Source organism: Microcaecilia unicolor, chromosome 4 (assembly GCF_901765095.1).
Source record: "Microcaecilia unicolor chromosome 4, aMicUni1.1, whole genome shotgun sequence".
In the NCBI taxonomy this organism is placed as follows: domain Eukaryota; kingdom Metazoa; phylum Chordata; class Amphibia; order Gymnophiona; family Siphonopidae; genus Microcaecilia; species Microcaecilia unicolor.
This window is the reverse complement of record NC_044034.1, coordinates 168,741,597-168,764,269: the sequence shown is the minus strand read 5'-3', so window position 1 is coordinate 168,764,269 and position 22,673 is coordinate 168,741,597. Positions and strand designations below refer to the sequence as shown.

General features: G+C 42.9%; 1 protein-coding gene across 1 annotated transcript in view; it reads right to left on the bottom strand.

Moving 5' to 3' along the window:
* The window catches only part of TMEM178B (transmembrane protein 178B), a 57,569-nt gene extending 36,028 nt beyond the window's left edge, over positions 1-21,541 (bottom strand). Inside the window, exons 1-2 of the mRNA XM_030200926.1 lie at positions 21,319-21,541; positions 20,542-20,703 (exon numbers count right to left, since the gene is read on the bottom strand). Coding sequence (XP_030056786.1) covers positions 20,542-20,703; positions 21,319-21,541 — 385 coding nt within the window. The remainder of the gene's footprint in view (positions 1-20,541; positions 20,704-21,318) is intronic.
* Between the last annotated feature and the right edge of the window lie 1,132 nt (positions 21,542-22,673).

Genomic DNA, 22,673 nt, shown 5'->3' with positions numbered 1-22,673 from the left:
TTTGCCCACTGACAAAGACATGAGCAGCCCATAATTGAAGGGTAGGTTATTGGTAACAGTGAGAGACAGCACATCACAAATTAAATCCGGAAAATCACATTGTGGAAAGTATATGAATTTATTTGCATTCTGCAGAGGGAAATAAGTATTTAATCCCTCTGGCAAACAAGACCTAATACTTGGTGGCAAAACCCTTGTTGGCAAGCACAGCGGTCAGACGTCTTCTGTAGTTGATGATGAGGTTTGCACACATGTCAGGAGGAATTTTGGTCCACTCCTCTTTGCAGATCATCTCTAAATCATTAAGAGTTCTGGGCTGTCGCTTGGCAACTCGCAGCTTCAGCTCCCTCCATAAGTTTTCAATGGGATTAAGGTCTGGTGACTGGCTAGGCCACTCCATGACCCTAATGTGCTTCTTCCTGAGCCACTCCTTTGTTGCCTTGGCTGTATGTTTTGGGTCATTGTCGTGCTGGAAGACCTAGCCACGACCCATTTTTAAGGCCCTGGCGGAGAGAAGGAGGTTGTCACTCAGAATTGTACGGTACATGGCCCCATCCATTCTCCCATTGATGCGGTGAAGTAGTCCTGTGCCCTTAGCAGAGAAACACCCCCAAAACATAACATTTCCACCTCCATGCTTGACAGTGGGGACGGTGTTCTTTGGGTCATAGGCAGCATTTCTCTTCCTCCAAACACGGCGAGTTGAGTTCATGCCAAAGAGCTCAATTTTTGTCTCATCTGACCACAGCACCTTCTCCCAATCACTCTCGGCATCATCCAGGTGTTCACTGGCAAACTTCAGACGGGCCGTCACATGTGCCTTCCGGAGCAGGGGGACCTTGCGGGCACTGCAGGATTGCAATCCATTATGTCGTAATGTGTTACCAATGGTTTTCGTGGTGACAGTGGTCCCAGCTGCCTTGAGATCATTGACAAGTTCCCCCCTTGTAGTTGTAGGCTGATTTCTAACCTTCCTCATGATCAAGGATACCCCACGAGGTGAGATTTTGCGTGGAGCCCCAGATCTTTGTCGATTGACAGTCATTTTGTACTTCTTCCATTTTCTTACTATGGCACCAACAGTTGTCTCCTTCTCGCCCAGCGTCTTACTGATGGTTTTGTAGCCCATTCCAGCCTTGTGCAGGTGTATGATCTTGTCCCTGACATCCTTAGACAGCTCCTTGCTCTTGGCCATTTTGTAGAGGTTAGAGTCTGACTGATTCACTGAGTCTGTGGACAGGTGTCTTTCATACAGGTGACCATTGCCGACAGCTGTCTGTCATGCAGGTAACGAGTTGATTTGGAGCATCTACCTGGTCTGTAGGGGCCAGATCTCTTACTGGTTGGTGGGGGATCAAATACTTATTTCCCTCTGCAGAATGCAAATAAATTCATATACTTTCCACAATGTGATTTTCCGGATTTAATTTGTGATGTGCTATCTCTCACTGTTACCAATAACCTACCTTTCAATTATGGGCTGCTCATGTCTTTGTCAGTGGGCAAACTTACAAAATCAGCAAGGGATCAAATACTTATTTCCACCACTGTATGTCCCAGTCACTCAGATTCATCATAAAAAACACTACTACCAGTACTGTGTACTGCCTTTTGGCCTTGCGAATGCTCCTTGGATATTCACAAAATGCCTTGTGGTCATAGTGGCATATCTCCACAGACTGGGAATGCACAAGTTTCCCTAATTGGACAATTGACTGGTAAACAGCGAATCTAAAGGAGTAGAAGGATCAGTGTACACAACCATCCATGTGGCAGATTTACTAGTTTGTTATAAAATAGCTTGTCACCACAATTGGAATTTATTGGAGCTCTGCTAGATATGATTCAGACAGCAGCCTTGCTACCAAAGGCAATGACCACCAATCTAGTTTCTGTGGAGGGGGATAATCAAATGGGGACGACCATCTCTAAGGGCGCCCATCTCTGAGGATGTCCCCGCGAAGGAGCAGGGCATCCCATAGTATCAAAACAAGATGGGCGTCCATCTTTCATTTCCATAATATGGTCGGGGTCGCCCAAATCTCAACATTTAGGTCGACCTTAGAGATGGTCAACCTAAATGTTGAGATGGTCGACCTTAGAGATGGGCGACCTCGGTTTTCGCCGATAATGGAAACCGAGGATGCCCATCTCAAAAACGACCAAATCCAAGGCATTTGATCATGGGAGGAGCCAGCATTCGTAGTGCACTGGTCCCCCTCACTTGCCAGGACACCAACAAGGCACCCTAGGGGGCACTGCAGTGGACTTCACAAATTGCTCCCAGGTGCATAGCTCCTTAACCTTGTGTGCTGAGTTCCCCCAAAACCCACTCCCCACAACTGTACAACACTACCATAGCTCTTATGGGTGAAGGGGGGCATCTACATGTAGGTACAGTGGGTTTCTGGTGGGTTTTGGAGGGCTCACATTTACCACCACAAGTGTAACAGGTAGGGGGGATGGGCCTGGGTCCGTCTGCCTGAAGTACACTGCACCCACTAAAAACTGCTCCAGGGACCTGCATACTGCTGTAATGGAGCTGGGTATAACATTTGAGGCTGGCATAAAGACTGGAAAAAATGTTTTTAAATTTTGTTTTGGGTGGGAAGGGGTTGGTGACCACTGGGGAAGTAAGAGGAGGTCATCCCCGATTCCCTCCGGTGGTCATCTGGTCAGATCGGGCACCTTTTCTAGGCTTGGTTGTGAAAAAAAAGGGACCAAGTAAAGTCGGCCAAATGCTCGTCAGGGACGCCCTTCTGTTTTCCATTATCAGCCGAGGATGCCCATCTTTTAAGCACGCCCCAGTCCCGCCTTCGCTAAGCCTCCGACATGCCCCCGTGAACTTTGGTCGTCCTTGCGACAGACTGCAGTTGAGGGCACCCAAAATCAGCTTTTGATTATGCCGATTTGGGTGACCCTGAGAGAAGGACGCCCATCTCCCAATTTCTGTCGAAAGATGGGCGCCCTTCTCTTTCGAAAATGCCCCTGATAGTGGTAGAAATCCAAAAAAGGGTCACACAAACAGAAAAAAAGGAAACAAGCACTTCCACAGCAAGTGAACAATCAAACAAAAAGGGTGGAAGACACCAAGACAAAAGTTCCAGGTTGTCCAAAAGGCTCAATTTATTCACAAAGTCAGAAAGGTATGCCCAAAACACACTCTTCAAATCCAACATACGGGATGTACTTGACAACACTACCCAACACAGGCTGAGTTTTGGCACCTCTGGCCTTCATCAGAGGTCCTAATGAAAATAATAATAGAACATATAACAATATGGAGAAGTGTAGCAATAAAGTCAATATCAGAGCAAACCAACATGTGGTGCAAGAGACAAAAAGTACAAAAATAATATATGCAGATGGACCATGGTGCAGTATCATAAGAGTACAAAGATAAATGGGTCGGAAATGTGATTGACCAACAAACAAATTTGTGAATAAATGGTCTAATCAACAAAACTGTACTTCTTGTATTGTGAAACTGACAGAATGAGGAGCTAGACCATTACTCTTAGAGCTCCCTACCTAGCAGGAAAGGACAACTCCTTGACAGGCAAGCTGAGTTGTGCTCCAAGATCACAGGTGAGGTCCTTGGATGAAGATAGGATGAAGATAGGATGAAGATAGAAAAGATCTATTCAGGCAGTGCCCCACTCTCAAAATATTATTGGAGAGTGGGGCACTGCCTGAATAGATCTTTTCACCACTTCTCAGAAAAATGGTACTTCAGTTTTGTTCTAGGATAAGGGGCACATGGTAGACTAGCCTTAGATGCCTTCCTCCTAGATTGGTGATGGTGGTGGTGGTGGTGTGGTCTTCTTTATGTGTATCCTCTGACACCCCTCATACTGATAACTCTCCTGAAACTCATACAGGATAGGGGAACCTTGATTATCACCACCTCACATTGGACGAGGTAAGAGTGGTTCCCTAGAACTTTCCAGAAGACCCAAAAACTGAAAAATTCCACATTACTGAACATGCAAGCTCAAGGGTTTCTCTTGCACCCCTATATTCAGTCCCTCATCCTCACAGTGTGGATGTTGAGAGGATAAAAATGATTCCTTTGAACTTGCTTGACAGTGTGTCACAGGTATTTCTGGTTTCCAGGAAAGATTCCACTAGAAGGGCTTACAAATTTACATGGAAGAGGTTTCCTGTTTAGTATAACAGACGAGCCCTAGATACCTTTTCCTGTCCTATGTACAGTAAAAACTGCTTGAGTACCTTCTACATTTATGAGTCTGGTTTGAAAACCAACTGCGTTAGGGTACACCATAATACAATTGGTGCTTTTCTCCAAAAAGTAGAAGGAAAACCCATCTCTGTACTGCCTTTAATTGTTCAACTCATGTGGGTTGGGAATGGCTGCCCTAGACCAATTCAAATCCAGCTAAAAGGCCACCTTTCTGAGGCTACTTTTAACTCATAACCCCTTATTCAGCTGTTCAATATCCATCTTGTTTTAATCATCCATATAGTAAATGTAACTCCCTAATCCCTTTTTTGTCCTGAACAGATTGTAAACTCTGTTGAGCAGGGAGTGTCTCTTACGGTGCTGCATGTCACTAGCAGCACTAAAGAAATGATCAGAAATAGTAGCTGTAATAGGTCTAGCCATCTTCTGATTACCTAATAACTGCTTATACATAATAACTTTTTAGAGGAAGATAAAAAAAATCTTCTGCCTCCCTAGCCAGTTCTGCAACAGTGTAACAAATTCCTTCTCAATCCCAGATATGGTGATCAGTTTAGAATTGCTGGATTAGCACTTTTTTAATTATTAGTATGTGTGTGTACATATACTATTATACTCACCATTATTTTTGTCCCTATTTAATTTTGAATTGATCTGGTAGAGTAGTCATAACTACTTTTTATGGCAAAAGTTCCAAAATTTCATCATTCTTTGAATAATAAAGTCCCCTCTTTTGAAGATGGTAAATTTATTGCCCCATAATCTTAAAGGACACCATTCCAGCCCCATTTCTTAATATTTGTTTTGATAGAAAGGATAGTCTCCAAAATTCCTGTAGGCTCCTTTGATATATTGCACCTCACGAACTAGCTCCTTTTCTTCAGGAACCAGTGAAATGAAATCACCAGTCAGAATGGGGCTTATCTTTTATAATATTCAAAATTCTCCACAGGCTGAGACACATTTTATTACACTAGCTTAAGTATTAGCTAAAGATATCCAAAAAGAGCTTTTGAGACCAGAAAGGTCCTTTCAACATCTTAAGAAGAATTTATTATATGATGTAATAACTGCATCTTTAGATAATTTTTGAGGATCTAAGAGAATATATCATAATCTGAAAGTAATCCAATTTTCTCCAGGACTAATACAGCCCTTATACCAATCAGGGTACAATCCAGATTCATCTCTTATACACTGGAACACACTCTTGTCTCTTCCCTTCTATCTCCTCTGTACCTCTTTTAGGGGATCTGTTACAAAGATGTGCTAACATTTTAAAGCATGCTAACCATGTAGAAGCCCATAATATCCCTATGGGCATCTACACAGTTAGCGCACACTAATTTTTAGAGTGCGCTAAAAATGCTAGTGCACTTTTGTAAAAGGGGTCCTTAGTTCCTGTGCTGCTGGACTTTGTGCTCTGCCTTCTATCAATACCATGGTGGCTCTTTGTACTGCCTTTCCATCACTATGGGCATCATGGTTAGAATAATTTTCTTGTGGTGGTTGGAATTCAGGAAATGGAATAGAGCTAGAAATGCAGCCAGGAGATTTATTTTTCATCACCATGCTTTCATGCCATCCCTGGGGCCAAGGGGGTGGGGGAGGGGGAGCAAGAGGTAAAGTAAGTACGGAATTAAAATTACTAAATTGCCTAATGGTTTCTGATCCACTGCTAGAGGCAGTTGCAGCCCTTCACTGGAATGTGATAATGCCACAACGCCTTCCAATGAAATCAGCTCCTTTTTCAACAATGGTGATATTTAACAAGACTCAGTGGATCAGGATACCAAGACACACCCCTGAGTCTCTTTCTCTCCTGTCACTGAATCCATGTCCCATGCTGAAGTGAAAGGGGCTTTTCCCGTCTCCACAGGTTACATATTTCTGGTTGTTCTTCGCTTTTCTCCAGTATCCAAATTTCCTTCTCCTCCTCCTCCTTGATGCCAGATGTGCTTAATCTCAGTGAAATGTCAACATTTGCAGATGACATAAAATTGTTTCAGACAATCAAAACTAAAGCCACAGTTGATATTTTGTATGATTGTTATTTGTTTGATTCATTGGTTTTTATATTGTGCTTTGTTATTTTGATTTTAACCATTTTTAATTTTATTTTTAAGGCCTATTGTTAAAACTGTTTCAAAAACTTTACCAGCTGTTACCCATCGAAAACTAGTCTTAAATTCTCAAAAACACTGAGCTGCTCTGAGTATGAGATAAGGGGTCCTTTTACTAAGGTGCGCTGAAAAATGGCTTGTACTGGTGTAGACTCATTTATTGGACATGCGCAGGTCCATTTTTCAATGCACCTACAAAAAAGGCCTTTTCTTTTGCCAAAAATGGATGTGCGGCAAAATAAAAGCTGGTGCACATCCATTTTGGGTCTGAGACCTAACGGTAAATTCTCACACATTAGCCAGGTGGTAATGGTCTACGCACATACAATGGTGATTACCGCCGGTTAGCGCCACATGCCAGACAATTTCTGGCGCGCATAGTGGATACGCATAAAAAATGAAATTACCGCCTGGGCCACGCAGTAGTCAGGTGGTAGTTTAAAACTGACGTGTGTAGGACGCACATACGCACCTATGCAGCTTAGTAAAAGGGCCCCTTGATATTCAATTATTTTATGTTCTGAACATATTTTTGGCATGTGAAAAAAATGGTTGTAATCTTTGCACAGTAATCTACATCCTAATTACGGGCCAGTTAAGCAGGAGCTAAATCTAAAATCCTTTTCCCTTCTTCTAAGCCCAAGTATACCACCTTACCGTAGTCCTTTTCAGTTGTAGCTCAAGATGAGTTATATTCAGGTACAGAAGGTATTTCAAGGGTTTAAAATCTGAAAAAGCAACTCTATAAAGTGGCCCCGCAAAATAGGAGCCAATTATGTGTGTGCGTTATATACCAGCACTTCTGCACACAATTATGCACATACGTGCTAGGATCTATTCTATCACGTACCCTCCAACGTCGCTTAGAAATAAGTACACAGGGGGCATAAATGTGGGTGGAGTATGAGTAGGTCATGGGCATTTCTCTGAGATATGCGCATTACTTACAGAACGCTATGAGTTACATGCACTTCAGGGCACAATTAGGTGCCAAAAGTTACAACTGTCATTGACTTGGCGTAACTGTAGGTGCCTAACTGGATTGGCCAGTGTTGGAAACAGGGTAGTGAGCTAGATGGACCATTGGTCTGGCCCGGTATGGCTATTCTTATGTTCTCATGATATGCCAATGCTGTCTTATACTATCACTCTATAATGGAATCTTGGTACCTAGATGCCACTGTAGAATTGGCGCTAAGTGCATGGCATTGGGGTACCTAAAAACTGGTGCCAGTTTTATAGACTTTCAACCTAAGGGGCCCTATTACTAAAGGTTAGCATACACTAATGGACATTAGCATACGCTAAGTTTCATGTGGCCCATAGGTATCCCTTCCTTTTATCGTGCCGCACCTTATGCCTGGAATAGACTTCCTGAGCCATTACGTCAAGCTCCATCCCTGGCCGCCTTCAAATCCGGGCTAAAGGCTTACCTGTTTGATGCTGCTTTTAATTCCTAACTTGTCACCTGCTCGTAACCTTTATCTTGTCTTCCTCTCTTCAATAGTCCCCTTTTCCTATGTGTCCTGTCTGTCCTACCCTTATCCCTTATTTGTCCTGTCTGTCTGTCCTGATTTAGATTGTAAGCTCTTTTGAGCAGGGACTGTCTTTTCTTCATGTTCAATTGTGAAGCGCTGCGTATGACTGGTAGCGCTGTAGAAATGATTTGTAGTAGTAGTAGTAGGTATAAAACAGGATGCCCAGCATTTAGGGCACAGTAATTCTATGAGTGCGCACTAATGTTTAGTATCAGACCCCCTAAATTTGTACTTGAGGCAATGGAGGGTTAAGTGACTTACCCAAGATCACAAAAAGGTTTGAACTGGCCTTTCCTGGTTCTCAGTCTATTACTTTAACTATTAGGCTACATCTTCACTGCTTGATTTAATTACCATCTGTACAAAATATAGTGTCCTGAGTAGATTTGTGGTTAAAACTTCATGACTATGTTTCCTGAGCTTTCAAAAATTTGCATTGTCTGCCAGTAGTTCCCAAGAATTTTTTAAAATAAAGATTTTATTGATAATTTAAAAATATTATTTGTTATGGGTCCTCAATATCCAAGAAAGAGATTGAGCCTTTGCCAGCCCACCCATTCTTTATGTTCATCTGAGGATACCTCACAATCACTTCTCTTAGGCTCCACACAGTGGAGGAGTGGCCTAGTGGTTAGAGCAGTGGACTTTGGTCCTGGGGAACTGGGTTCAATTCCCACTGCAGACACAGGCAGCTTCTTGTGACTCTGGGCAAGTCACTTAACCCTCCATTGCCCCAGGTACAAATAAGTACCTGTATATAATATGTAAGTCACACTGAACCTGCTATGAGTGGGAAAGCACAGGGTACAAATGTAAGAAAAAAGGAACTGTTACCCTGTTTTTCTGGACTTCATGAACAAAGAAGGGAGATGTGTAAAACCTGATTATTTAAAATAGCTTTTTTCAGAATAGGATTTGTACAAATGACTAAGGAATACAGGGCTGGCTCAAGGGACCATGGAACCCTGAGCCAACTTTTGGTTTGGTGGCTCCCATTGGTGTGCCCCCCCCCCATTTGCACATGCCCCCAGGCCATCCTCCTCCTGGCCTACTTTTAAAGGCAGTTTCCTCCTCCTGAATACTGACAGTGTTTCATCTAATGCTACCTGAATCAGCCCCTTTCCCCCTTCCGTGCCCCTGTGGAAACAGGAAGCTATGTCAAAAGAGGGGCCAGGGAGCAGCAGAAGGAAGACACCGGGGCTGATGCGGGTAGGGTTAGGTGAAACGCTGTCTGTGTTTGGGAGAAGAAAACTACCTTTAAAGGTGGATGGAGGAAGGGGGTTGCTGGCTTTTCTTTTTTCCCTGCACAAGCAATGTTGCCAGGTAAGCTTTGGGCCAGCTTAACCTATAAGACCAGTGACATCACAGGCTCAGACATTTGGTGCACTATCAGGCTCATTTTCGAAAGAGAAGGACGCCCATCTTTCGACACAAATTGGAAGATAGGTGTCCTTATCCTAGGGTCGCCCAAATTGGTATAATCGAAAGCCGAATTTGGGTGTCCCCAACTGCTTTCCGTCGCAGGGACGACAAATGTTCACAGGGGCATGTCGGAGGCGTAGCGAAGGTGGGACTTGGGCATGCCTAACACATGGACATCCTCTACCCATAATGGAAAAAAAAGGGCATCCCTGACCAGCACTTGGATGACTTTACCTGGTCCTGTTTTTCTTACGACCAAGGCACAAAAAGGTGACCGAACTGACCAGATGACCACCGGAGAGAATTGGGGATAATCTCCCTTTACTCCCCCAGTGGTCACTAACCCTGGCAAGCTTCCCAAACGTACAAACATTCTATGCATGTTATTCCTGGGATTTGGGATTTTTCCAAGTCCGTTTAGTAGCGGTTTATGGACTTGTCCTTTAGGAAACCGTCCAACCCCTTTTTAAACTCTGCTAAGCTAACCGCCTTCACCACATTTTCTGGCAATGAATTCCAGAGTTTAATTACACGTTGGGTGAAGAAAACCTTTCTCCGATTTGTTTTAAATTTACTACACTGTAGTTTAATCGCATGCCCCCTAGTCCTAGTATTTTTGGAAAGCGTGAACAGACGCTTCACATCCACCTGTTCCACTCCACTCATTATTTTATATACCTCTATCATGTCTCCCCTCAGCCGTCTCTTCTTCAAGCTGAGGGGAGACAGGTGGACCCAGGCCCATCCTCCCCCTACCTGTTACACTTGTGGTGGTAAATGTGAGCCCTCCAAAACCCACCAGAAACCCACTGTACCCACATCTAGGTGCCCCTTTCACCCGTAAGGGCTATGGTAGTGGTCTACAGTTGTGGGTAGTGGGTTTGGGGGGGTTGGGGGCTCAGCACACAAGGTAAGGGAGCTATGTACCTGGGAGCAATTTCTGAAGTCCACTGCAGTGCCCCCTAGGATTCCCGGTTGGTGTCCTGGCATGTGAGGTGGACCAGTGCACTACGAATGCTGGCTCCTCCCATGACCAAAGGGCTTGCATTTGTTCGTTTCTGAAATGGGCATCCTTGGTTTCCATTATCGCTAAAAATCAGAAACGATCAAGTCTAGGGACGACCATCTCTAAAGGCGACCTAAATTTCAGGATTTGGGCATCCCCGACCGTATTATCAAAACGAAAGATGGACGTCCATCTTGTTTCGATAATACAGGTTTCCCCGCCCCTCCATCAGGATGTTTTGAGAGGATATCCTCAGCAAAACTTGGGCGTCCCTTTCGATTATGCCCCTCTTTATCTCCAGCGCTCTGGGCCAGGGTCTCACCTGGTCCACAGGTTAAGCCAACCCTGAAGGGGCATAGTTATCAATGAAGGATAGCATTATGATGTGTTATTTTACCACTGATTGGTGCTATTTTAGTATAGGTTCCATTTTATGCAATGAGATCTAGATACTAATAACTATGGTTAACAGTAAAATAACATGTCTTAACAATAGTCCACATTGATAACTCTCACCTCAAATGAGGAGGAGTGGCCTAGTGGTTAGGGTGGTGGACTTTGGTCCTGGGGAACTGAGTTCAATTCCCACCACAGGCAGCTCCTTGTGACTCTGGGCAAGTCACTTAACCCTCCATCACCTGCCACATTGAGCCTGCCATGAGTGGGAAAGCACAGGGTACAAATGTAACAAAAATAAATGAAGTATTGTTATATACTTTTATTTAACTTTAATATTTGTCTGAGATATTCTTTGCTCTTATTGCCATTGTGATGTTGTATACTGTTTATTGGTTACATGCATATTGCAATTTTGTTTTACATTGCCCATAGGGTTTTTCTTTAAACAGGTGGTATATACATTTTAGTAAATAAATAATTCCCTCCTCAAAAGACTCAAACCAGTATGCTCTCCCTCCTCTCCGTAATCTCTCTCTACTGCCCACTTCACCACCATCCCTATTTCTCTACTGTTGTTGCTGCATCCTTCCTCCAGCCAGCCCAGGTCAATTCAGGTATCAGAGATGCTTGCTTTGTCTTCTGGCCTCCATAGGCAACTGTCTTTTGGCCACATCAACCCATTTCCCCCTTTACTGACTTTTGGCCATGCAAGTGGAAGGCCAGTACATAGGCCTCCTTCCAGCCTGTACAGCTATCAAATGCCCCCTATCCTTGGCTATGCCAACCTGCTTATCTTAATTGTTTTCAGCTTACATGGCCATTCAATACCATGTTCCTTGGCATGTGCATTCACAGTATCTTCTACCCACAGGCCTGACAAACAAACTACAAAAAGTATCTTGACATATTATAGAATTAAAGTCAGACTAAGTAGTACCAGCCTTCAAATGCCACAAGATGGATGGGTTTTAGTATATCTACAATGAATATAGATTAGATCCATTTGTGTACAATGAAGAGAATGAAAAATGCATATTCCAGATATTCAGCATGGATTTATTTAAAACCCAACTGGATTGTGACATTTGAGGCCCAAAGTTTCCTAGCTCTAACGTATGTAGATGCTTCATGTAATTACATTTGGTCATTAATTTTATACATAATTGTTCTTCTGTTCTCCACTTTGAATATCAACATGAAAAGTGAATTAGAAAAACCCACAAATAAAATAAATAACTAGAGCTGCTGCCAAAGAACTATAAAGGATCATAGAAAGCTGAGTGGTCAATAAAGCAGCAAAAGAGTTTCAACACAGATAAGTGCAAAATAATGCACATGGGAAAAAACAATCCAGACTTCAATTATGCACTCAGGAAAGAGATTTTGAAGTCAATGTGAATAGTTTTCTAAAAACAATAGCCCAATGTGCAGAAGTGGTCAAAAGGGATGATGGAATTTTAGAAATTATTAAGAAGGAATCTACAGGAAAAATGTATGTATGATATAACCGGCTATCTGCAAATTTTCAGTACATTGCCAGCAAATAGCAGGTATATCTTTGGCTGGTTTAAACATAACCTGCTAGTGCTGGATATTGGATTGGCTAGCTATGTTGAAACCAGCCAAAAATAATATGGATATTAAATGCTGGTTACCAGAAATGGCCCAGCATTGAATATCCAGGCACAGAGCTGACCGCGGTCTGAATATTGGCCCCAAATGTCAATATGCCTTTATACCAATACAGTGCAATCTGCTTAAGTGCAAGGGTCTGGGACCAAAGAAATACATGCAGTTAACCGGAGCGTGCACTTAACCATTGTGACCCAAAGAAGCTTGAAATCTGACAAAAACACATGTACTGTTTATCATACGTACAGTATACAGTCTCCGTTAACTGACGTTAGGGTTACTTGAAATAATCAGTCATAGTCCTCTGTATACTCTTTTGTCTGTGAGTTCCATAGACTACGTTTGCCAGACGGTTAAAAACTGTCATAGTGGCCTACAGATAGGCCCGCACAGTGGTGAGACTCTCCAGCGCTCTTGCAAAAGTAACAGGAGGATGTTGAATTTCGTCAGCATGTGCCTCGCTGCTCATTTCATCATCTGTTTCAACATCAGCCGTTGCCTGCGTGTAGGCACATATCTCGACATCAGTGTTGTCGGCAGCTGTTTGTAGATCATAATCAACAGCTACGTAGTAATGAAACTCCTCTTCAGTAACACTGGCTGGGATGTCAATACCCTGTTCATCTGACGCATTTGCAACAGCTGCATCTGTTTCGTTCCTCTCCACATCCTTAACAAAGCTTGCCCGCTTGTAGCAGTTCACAATGGTTACCTGTGTAACATGATTTCAGGCTTCTTTCTGCATATGTAGGGAATCCAACAGTGATAGATTATGAGCCAGTTCAACAGCATGTTTATCCTTGCCAGTCTGGTCATCTATAACGCTCATCAGATGACATAGCACAAGACCCCGATAATGTTTTCTGAAATTGGCTATTATGCCCTGATCCATAGGTTGAATCAGAGAGGTAGTGTTTGGTGGCAGGAAGACCACCTTGACGTTAGTCAGCCTGACATCATCACTGTGTGCAGCACAATTATCACAAAGCAACAAAATCTGACGCTTTTGTGCCTGCATTCTAGTGTCTAACTTCTTTAGCCACTGCTTCCAAATTTCCCCAGTCATCCATGAATTTGCGTAGCCTTGTATGACACAGGAAGTCGCTTAACATTCTTGAAGCAACGGGGCTGTTTGTTTTTTCCAATGACGAGTGGTTCCAACTTCTCACGTCTTGCAAGGTTCCGCGTTAGGAGTTACGGATCAAGAAAGGGATCTGGGTGTCGTCGTCGATGATACGCTGAAACCTTCTGCTCAGTGTGCTGCTGCGGCTAGGAAAGCGAATAGAATGTTGGGTGTTATTAGGAAGGGTATGGAGTCCAGGTGTGCGGATGTTATAATGCCGTTGTATCGCTCCATGGTGCGACCGCACCTGGAGTATTGTGTTCAGTACTGGTCTCCGTATCTCAAAAAAGATATAGTAGAATTGGAAAAGGTACAGCGAAGGGCGACGAAAATGATAGTGGGGATGGGATGACTTTCCTATGAAGAGAGGCTGAGAAGGCTAGGGCTTTTCAGCTTGGAGAAGAGACGGCTGAGGGGAGATATGATAGAAGTGTATAAAATAATGAGTGGAATGGATCGGGTGGATGTGAAGCGACTGTTCACGCTATCCAAAAATACTAGGACTAGAGGGCATGAGTTGAAGCTACAGTGTGGTAAATTTAAAACGAATCGGAGAAAATTTTTTCTTCACCCAACGTGTAATTAGACTCTGGAATTCGTTGCCGGAGAACGTGGTACGGGCGGTTAGCTTGACGGAGTTTAAAAAGGGGTTAGATAGATTCCTAAAGGACAAGTCCATAGACCGCTATTAAATGGACTTGGAAAAATTCCGCATTTTTAGGTATAACTTGTCTGGAATGTTTTTACATTTGGGGAGCGTGCCAGGTGCCCTTGACCTGGATTGGCCACTGTCGGTGACAGGATGCTGGGCTAGATGGACCTTTGGTCTTTCCCAGTATGGCACTACTTATGTACTTATGTACTTATCCATATTGCAGCAAAGGAGGATCGTCAGTCGGTCCTTCGATGTTTTACTTCCTGTAGTTTCAGCTTGTTTGAATGCGAGTGTTCCATCAGGAATCGCTCGCCAGTAGAGACCGGTTTTATCAGCATTGAAAATGTCACGAGGTGCAAACTCGTTCAAGATGGTAGGAAGAACTGAAACAGCCCAATTTTCAGTACCAAAGTCATCAGCGTCTTGTTTTTCACCATGCTGTTTCTTGAATTTTATGTTGATTCCTCTCCTTCCATCTTTCCAACCATCCAACAGTGGCTTTGAATTCAGTTAGTCCAAGACTTTCAGCTAGCTGATTAGCTTTCCCCATAAGCAGTGGACCACTGACAGGAAACTGTCTGCTCCTGACTTGAGAAAACCACAGAAGAAGAGCATCTTCTACATCCTCAGCTTTTCCCACCCATTTACGTTTCCAATGTGGATTTGTATTGTTTTGCCAGTCTTCCAGAAGCTGATGCTTGACTTTGTTTGTTTTCTAATTTTTAAAGAACTTCTATTCGTTCGGCCAGTGTTAAAGTCTTACAGTTGCGCGACGACAATGACTCCATTGTACACTCTAACAACTTTCTTTCGCTTATTCTAACAAATTAACTCTCATTGGTTACCGCCTGTGGCAGGTAACCAATGAGATTTCAAATTTATCACCTCTTTGTCACGTGCCAATTGGCTTCCATATTCCATGTGTGCGCTTATGCGGAGTCTTTCCTATAGGGGAGCGGTCTTAAACCATGCATATAAGCGAATCTTGCACTTATCAGTGGTGAGTGAAGGACTTAACACCCTTAACACCATTTAGCAGAAGGTTCACACTGCTCAGTATGTGGCGACAGCCATAAAAGCAAACAGGATGCTAGGAATTATTAGGAAAGGAATGGTGAATAAGACTGAAAATACTACTATGCCTCTGTATCCCTCCATGGTGCAACCTCAGCTTGAGTATTGCATTCAATTATGGTCATCGTATCCCAAACAAGATATAGCGGAATTAGAAAAGGTTCAAAGAAAAGCAACCAAAATGTTAGAGGGGATGGAACTCCTCTCATATAAGGGGAGGCTAAAGAGGTTAGGGCTCTTCAGCTTGGAAAAGAGACAGCTGAAAAGAGATATGATTGAGGTCTACAAAATCCTGAGTGGTGTAGAATGAGTAGAAAGAAATCAATGTTTTACTTGTTCCAAAAGTACAAAGACTAGGGGACATTCAATGAAATTACATGGAAATAATTTTAAAACAAATAGGAGGAAATATTTTTCACTCAACGTATAGTTAAGCTCTGGAACATGTTTTTGGAGGATGTAGTAGCAGCAGTTAGCATATCTGGGTTTGATAACGGTTTGGACAAGTTCCTGGAGGAAACGTCCATAGTCTGCTATTGATTCAGATATGGGGAACCAACTGCATGCCCTGGGATTTGTAGCATGGAATGTTGCCAAGATTTTGGTTTTTGTCGGGTATTTGTGATCTGGATTGGCCACTGTTGGAAACAGGATACTGGGCTATATGGACCATTGGTCTGACCTAGTATAGCTACTCTTATGTTCTTATGTTCCAAGTATCACATACAAAAACAAAATTAAACATGTAGATTTAACATGTGGAACTCAGGACACAGAGTATTGTGAAGGCAAATAAAATAGCTGGATTAAAGAGGGAATAGACAAATTTATGGATGATAGAAACTCACAGATTATTTAACAAAACAATCAAGGAGATCATGTGGGGTTTTGAGCATCTCTAAATCATGACTGCTAGAAACTGGAAAAGGTCTAACATAAGATAAACAAGCTTATATGTCTCCTAATTTGTGTACACTTCCTCTGAGCACCTGCTTCTTACCACTGTTGGAGACAGCATACTGGGTTATATGAATCTTTATGGTTTGACCCAATTTAGTTAGTCTTATATTAAGTTCATCCTTCATCAGTGTTTCTGATTCTGTGCTTGATGTTCACTACCTGTGCTCTGTGTTTATAGCCTTCTGTTGGTCTCCTGTGCCTTTCTTTTTTTCTCCTAAGTCTTCTCCCTTTCTCTGGTCTCCTGGTGCTGTACTAAATCTCTCAAGACACTTTTTAAAGACTCCTGGACCTATGTTGGATCTCCTTACTCTTCTTTTGCTCTCTTTCACAGTGAGGAGGGTTTCAAAGAAGAGGAATCCATATAGCACAAATGAACAGTGCTGGTAAGCTGCAGAAAGGAGTTAAGGGCAGCCCTGACATTTCTCAGAATGAATGTCAGACCCGGTCTTAAGGATCCTTACCTCTGTATTTAATGGTCCTTGGCCCTGCTATTTTAAATCCCTCATCCTAAACAAGCTTAGAAAATAAGCAAAGTGCTGTTTCAGTACCATGGACAGCATTTTTCAGTTCTAGCCACTTTAACATCTTCTTGGGTTTCTCCCAGCACTCCCAGAGAGATCCTCTGCTACAATACTGAAAACAAATGACTAGACATCAAATGCCAGTGGGCAGACGATCTTCTAATTTTTCTTCTACTCCAGAAGGTTTGCAAGTAAGTCTAAACCTAGTGAAATACTGAAAATTATAAGCGGGTGAATTGGAAAAAGACAACAAAAAATGATTTTCCATAAAAAGAAAGGTGTGGTAGCCGTGTTAGTCCACTCTTAAAGGTTATCAACAGAAATCAAACAAAATAAAACATGGAAAATAAAATAAGATGATACCTTTTTTATTGGACATAACTTAATACATTTCTTGATTAGCTAATCAAGAAATGTATTAAGTTATGTCCAATAAAAAAGGTATCATCTTATTTTCTTTTCCATGTTTTATTTTGTTTGATTTCTATTGATAACTATAAAAAGAAAAAAATTAAAATAATTAAAATGTCATCTAAATAATCAACAGAAATAAAAGTTTACAGAAAATATGTTTTGCCTTATAAAGAATTTTATTCCTTTTCTTTTCTCTCCTGCTATGTACTGTTCACAAATCATGTTTTTGTATACATGTATAATTTTTTCTCTTTTGGTAATTTTCAGTAGGGGTTCTGTGATTGCTCTCTTGTTTATTCACTTGGGAGGTCTATTACTTAGGCACACTGGCGCTTTTAGCACGCGTTAAAAATAGGTGTGCACTAAATGCTAAAGATGGGCATCTTTAGTGTTTAGTGCGCACCTATTTTTAGCGTGCGCTAAAAACACCAGTGTGCCTTAGTAAAAGACCTCCCTCATGTATTTGGAAATCTCTGTTAAAAAATAAGGTGATGTTTTTTTTATTGGACTAACTTAGGGGCTCTTTCACCAAGTTGCATTAAGTAGCTAGTGCAGGTTTTACCTCATGTTAAAATGTTAATACAGACCCAAGTTAACAATTAAGATACATCAAGATAGACCATGTCCAAGTCCCTCTCCCCGTGAAAACCCTACTCCTTGAACCCTACCCTACTCCCACCCATGATCCCTCGGGTCTCACCCAGGGGTCTTGCAATGGTAATTCAGGGCAACCAGGTGGCAGGAGATCCTTTTCACTGCTGCCCTGGTTGGTGATGTCCTCCAAAATGATACCTGCCCTAGTGGTAGTCTTGTGGTACTACCACTAGGGGGTCATCCATCCATATAAGGAAGGATGACCAGGGAAGCGGGGTTTTCTTGTAGGGGTAGGACTGGGATGTCAGGGATCAGGCTATGTATGTCCAGGGCATTGGGTGGGGGGAGTCTGTAGTATAGGGAGATCATGGGCAGTCATAGGAAGGGGAAAGGGCAACCATCACCATCAGGTGGAGGGAGTGGGGGGTTCTGGCAGAGGTATGCCGCCATGGCTGCAACTGTAATATTTATTAATTACCTTGGTCCTGGATCTTCACCCACTTTACATATAGTGCCTGCATGGGACGTGCATTACATGGAGGGCAAATGTTGGGCAGGCTCCCTGCATTTGCCACATTGGCTTTGCACTTCCCACACTATATTTGGGGCTGCTACCATGTAGAAAGTGCAAACCCTTACTACAGTTTAATAAAACAACCCCTTAACACATTTCTTGACTAGCTTTTGGAAGCTGATGTTCTCTTTCTCAGTTCCAAAAACAGCAGAAGGGAGAGTCAACTCTCAAAAACTAGTCAAGAAATGTATTGTTAGTCCAATAAAAAATGTATCACCTTATTGTTTATTTGTTTGTCAATCTTTCAAATTGAATAACATTGTAACCACACTATTTTTACCTAAATAATCAAGAACGTGACTACAGATGTTCTCCTGAACAAACAAACAAAAAAAATGAAATCTATGAATAGTTTGAGCCACCTAATAAAATAAACCTCTTAACAATTCAGTAGCATCATTCAATGAATTATCCAACATGGGAGTAATGTTTGGGGCATATGATTAGCATAAACCTATACAGCATGTGACAGTACCCCAGTAGAAACTAAGTACCTTAAATTCTTCAATCCCCCCCCCCCCCAAAAAAAAAAATTGGGCTTCCTTTTTCAGAAATTCACTTAAATTTAGGTCTATTTTTCTAATGCTAAAAATAAGCTCCTAATTTTTTCCCCTGTTCTAAGGCCATTTGTATATCCACCCACATATTAGGTCCCTAAATTTCGTGAACTAGGATAATTAATTTAGGAACTCAGCCCTTATCAGTTTTCAAAGGTGCCAATTATACTCCCAAAACTAGGTTCCTCAGCATGCGGTGAATGCACGAATTTGCGCATGCTAACTGGTATGATGATGCGCTAACAGTCGTTAGATTTGTGGGGTAGTGGTTAGCACATTCAAATTCGCACATTAACCGCTCATCACACCTTAGTAAAAGGACCACTTATCTTCTAAGTTTGGCTGAAAATAGGGCACACATTTTGGAAACCAGCTTTCTAGTATAACTTTAGTAACAGCAACAAAAACTCCCTTCCAGGCATTGAGTAAATTAAACAACACCCCCCCCCCCCCAGCAAAAATAATAAATATTCAGCACACAGGCTGCAAACCCCCTTTATATTAACTGCACTGACATCCAGGACACAAACAACAACAACAACCCTATCTATGACAACACAGTGCCACATATATTATAACAGGCCCTAGAATACTAACACATCTCCTATTGGGAGGTGCAGATTGGAAAACAAAACAAGCTGGCCTGCTAGCAGAATTCCTCACCTAAGTCATGCAAAACACAGATCCTCACCAATTGCAGAAGAGACCAGATATTAGAACTAGAATGTGCAGATAAAAATTGAAATGGAAACCACAAGAAACCAGACTGTATGTAATGCAACACTGGAGAAATAGAAACACATGCTTTCCCTTCTGCATAGCAAGATAAGAGACAGACACGTTTTCCAAACCTGACAATGAAAATAAGATTTCCCACACAAGAAAGAGCAGGAAAAGCCACAATCCCTCATAGAAACAGGAGAAATGGTAGTGAGCAGCAAAATATGTCCCGACCCGCCATCCAGTCAGACAGCCAGCCTGACCTGACAGACAAAATGAAGCATAACCAGAACCTAGCTTTCTTTGTTGAACTTTGTAATACTAGCTCTTTACCACCTATGAGAAAATGCTTACTACATCTGGTCCTTAATATATTATTTTGACAACACAGGTACAATATTGTCATGCCAAGAAAGTTTCTTGAATTTTGACTCGTTCAACTGCCAAATGAGGAGCCATCGAGGCACAGAGCCAAAGCTCTCCCTAGCTCCTTCCTCCGGCACCAAAACTGAAGTGAAAGAATGGAAAAGAGCGAACCCAAGAACCTCCGATTCCAAAGCAGACATTTTATGGCCTGATCACCCTTGCTGCCTCCATCTCAAGATTATTTTAAAAGAAAGCACTGAATAACATTGAATAACAAAATCAGCTGGTTGGTACAGCTAAGGTGGCGACATCTCACACAAACCTAACCCCTTTCAGCACAAAAATCAGAAGGTGGTGGGCAAAATTCCAGGGATTTGCTGCTTCGCTGGATCTCCTCCTGACCAAATTGAGCATTAAGACATAATAGCAGCTAGAATGAACCCCTGCTGCCTCTAAAGGGCAAGACGGAGTCTGATCAGTTCAGGAGTATATATTTACCTTCTGATGTGTACATGATTCCCCTCTTTTCCCATGTGTTACTGCAGCTAAAGGAGCAAAATATTGAAGTCCTGATGCCCTTTCCATCTTTACCCCACACACCCTTCCCTGTTCTCCCTATCTTTCTCCCTCTTCCCTCGTCTGCAGTCTCTTGCACTAACCTTTAGTGATGAGCTCCTCGGTATCCTGGTCGAAGCCTAGGCGATGACACTTTCTCCAGAGCCCAGAGATGGTAGAGTTGTACTGACGACTGCAGTGGGACTCCAGAGCAGAGCTGGCATGCATAAGGTAGCGCTTGGCTCGTGGCAGAACAGCTCCCCAAGCTGGGCTTAGCCTCCCAGTGCTCCCTGAACCCGGCATGCCCTCCACAGATAGAGTCATCCTAACTGGGCTCGGACTCACTGCCACAATTAGCCTTAAATCATTCACTCTGTCCTGTTTCAGGCTGATCTCTCTGGATAGACTGTCTTCCATGGCTAGGCTCAGACTCTTTTCTTTCCACAGGCTCAAGCTGTCCCCCATGGTTGGGCTTAATCTATACTCCCTAGAAGGGCTTAGACTATTCCCCTTGGCTAGGTTCAGACTGTCCCCAATAGAAGGACTAAGATTATTTTCCTTGACCAGACTCAGGTCACCCTCCTTGGAAGGGTTTAGGCTATTTCCCTTGGCCAGACTCAGGCCACCCTCCTTGGAAGGGTTTAGGCTATTCCCTTTGGCCAGGCTCAGGCCATCCTCTTTGGAAGGGTTTAGGCTATTCCCCTTGGCTAGGCTCATGTCATTCTCCTTGGAAGGGTTTAGGCTATTTCCCTTGGCCAGGCTCAGGCTATCCTCACTAAAAGGTTTCAGACTGTCTTCGTTAGACAGACTGAGGCTGCTCTCCTTGTTAGGATTAAGACTGTTCTCCTTGGCTAGGTTCAGGCTGTCCTCTTGTGTTGGGCTCATGCTCCTATCCCGTGGAGGCATTCGGAGGGGCAGGTTGTGGTTTGTGATGTAAATATAGCCAGGATCATTCCTTTTGTTGGCATAGTTTTTGCAGCGTTCTCGGTGCCTTCGGGCATCTGTCTCATACCAATAATCCGTGCAAATGGCCATGGCTAGCAGTCCCAAAGCAGAGAAGGCCAGAAAGAGCCCTGTGCTGGTAAGCAGCTTCATGGCAGCCATCTTCTGTTTCAGCCTCTTCCAGCTCCCTCAGCCGCCACCTCTCACAGCCCATGCAGGCAGCTCAGTGCCCGGCACAGAAAGGCCAGCAGGGCTGGGTAGCACTAAGATCACAGGAAGGGCTTAAGACCCTCTAGCAGGACTCCCGTGCAGGAACAGAAGGATTCTCCTGTGCATGATTCCAGAGCTCCGTTTCCTCCAGGAGAAAAAGCTAAGCTGGGAAGGGAGGGGGAGAGAGGGCGGCGGCGGCAGCGATGCAGTTCCCTTCTTGTCCTCCTGAGGCTGACTGAGAGGATGAGGAGGGGGCAGACTGGGGGTTTACAGAAGGAACGGCTGCTGCTATCCGAGATCAGCTCCCACAGCCCAAGACCTTTGCTTTTTACAGACAAACAAGAACTGCAAGCTTGCTTAGAATGTAAACAGATTTTTTGTTGTTGTTGTTTTAAATAGAGAATTGAAAACTCATCCCAAATAGGAAACCAAATTGTTCCCTAGCAACACGAAGCCCATAACAAAGGCTGAAATAAATGATTCTGCTAATGCTCCCATCTGTCCGTGTAAAACAGAAACAGAATAGGGACGTCAGCTGAAATGTGAAGGAGTGAGAACATCAAAGCCCTGAACGCTCGGGGTCAGTTTCATATACTCAGTGAGTAAACTAGGCAGCTAATTTTAACCCCTATGCATTTGCCAGTTTCAAAAATGTCCAAAGATGCTCATGCATTTATCTGTCTGTGTACATATCATCTCCCAAATCATTCAACCTATGTGATAGGTATATATATATATGAAAGTTAAATAACAAATATTTAAAAAAAAACAACTTACCGACCTAGACCAAACTTTTAAAAAATAATGAAAATTGTTTTTTTTTTAGTCAACAAAAGAAAAAGAGAGTCATCAACCTTTTCTTACAACAGAAGGCTGGATGCAGAATGCTACCGCAGGCTCTGCCACAAGGTTACGCGGAGTATATGCGCGTTATTGGGCACTGAATACAGAATGGGGTTCAGTGTGTGAACTAACATGCCATGTTACACTGTCTTGTTTGGGTGGTACATCAAATCAATAAACATAAAGGGCTAGATTATATATATATATGTCACCTAAAAAATTGGCGCCACCTCCCCCCATA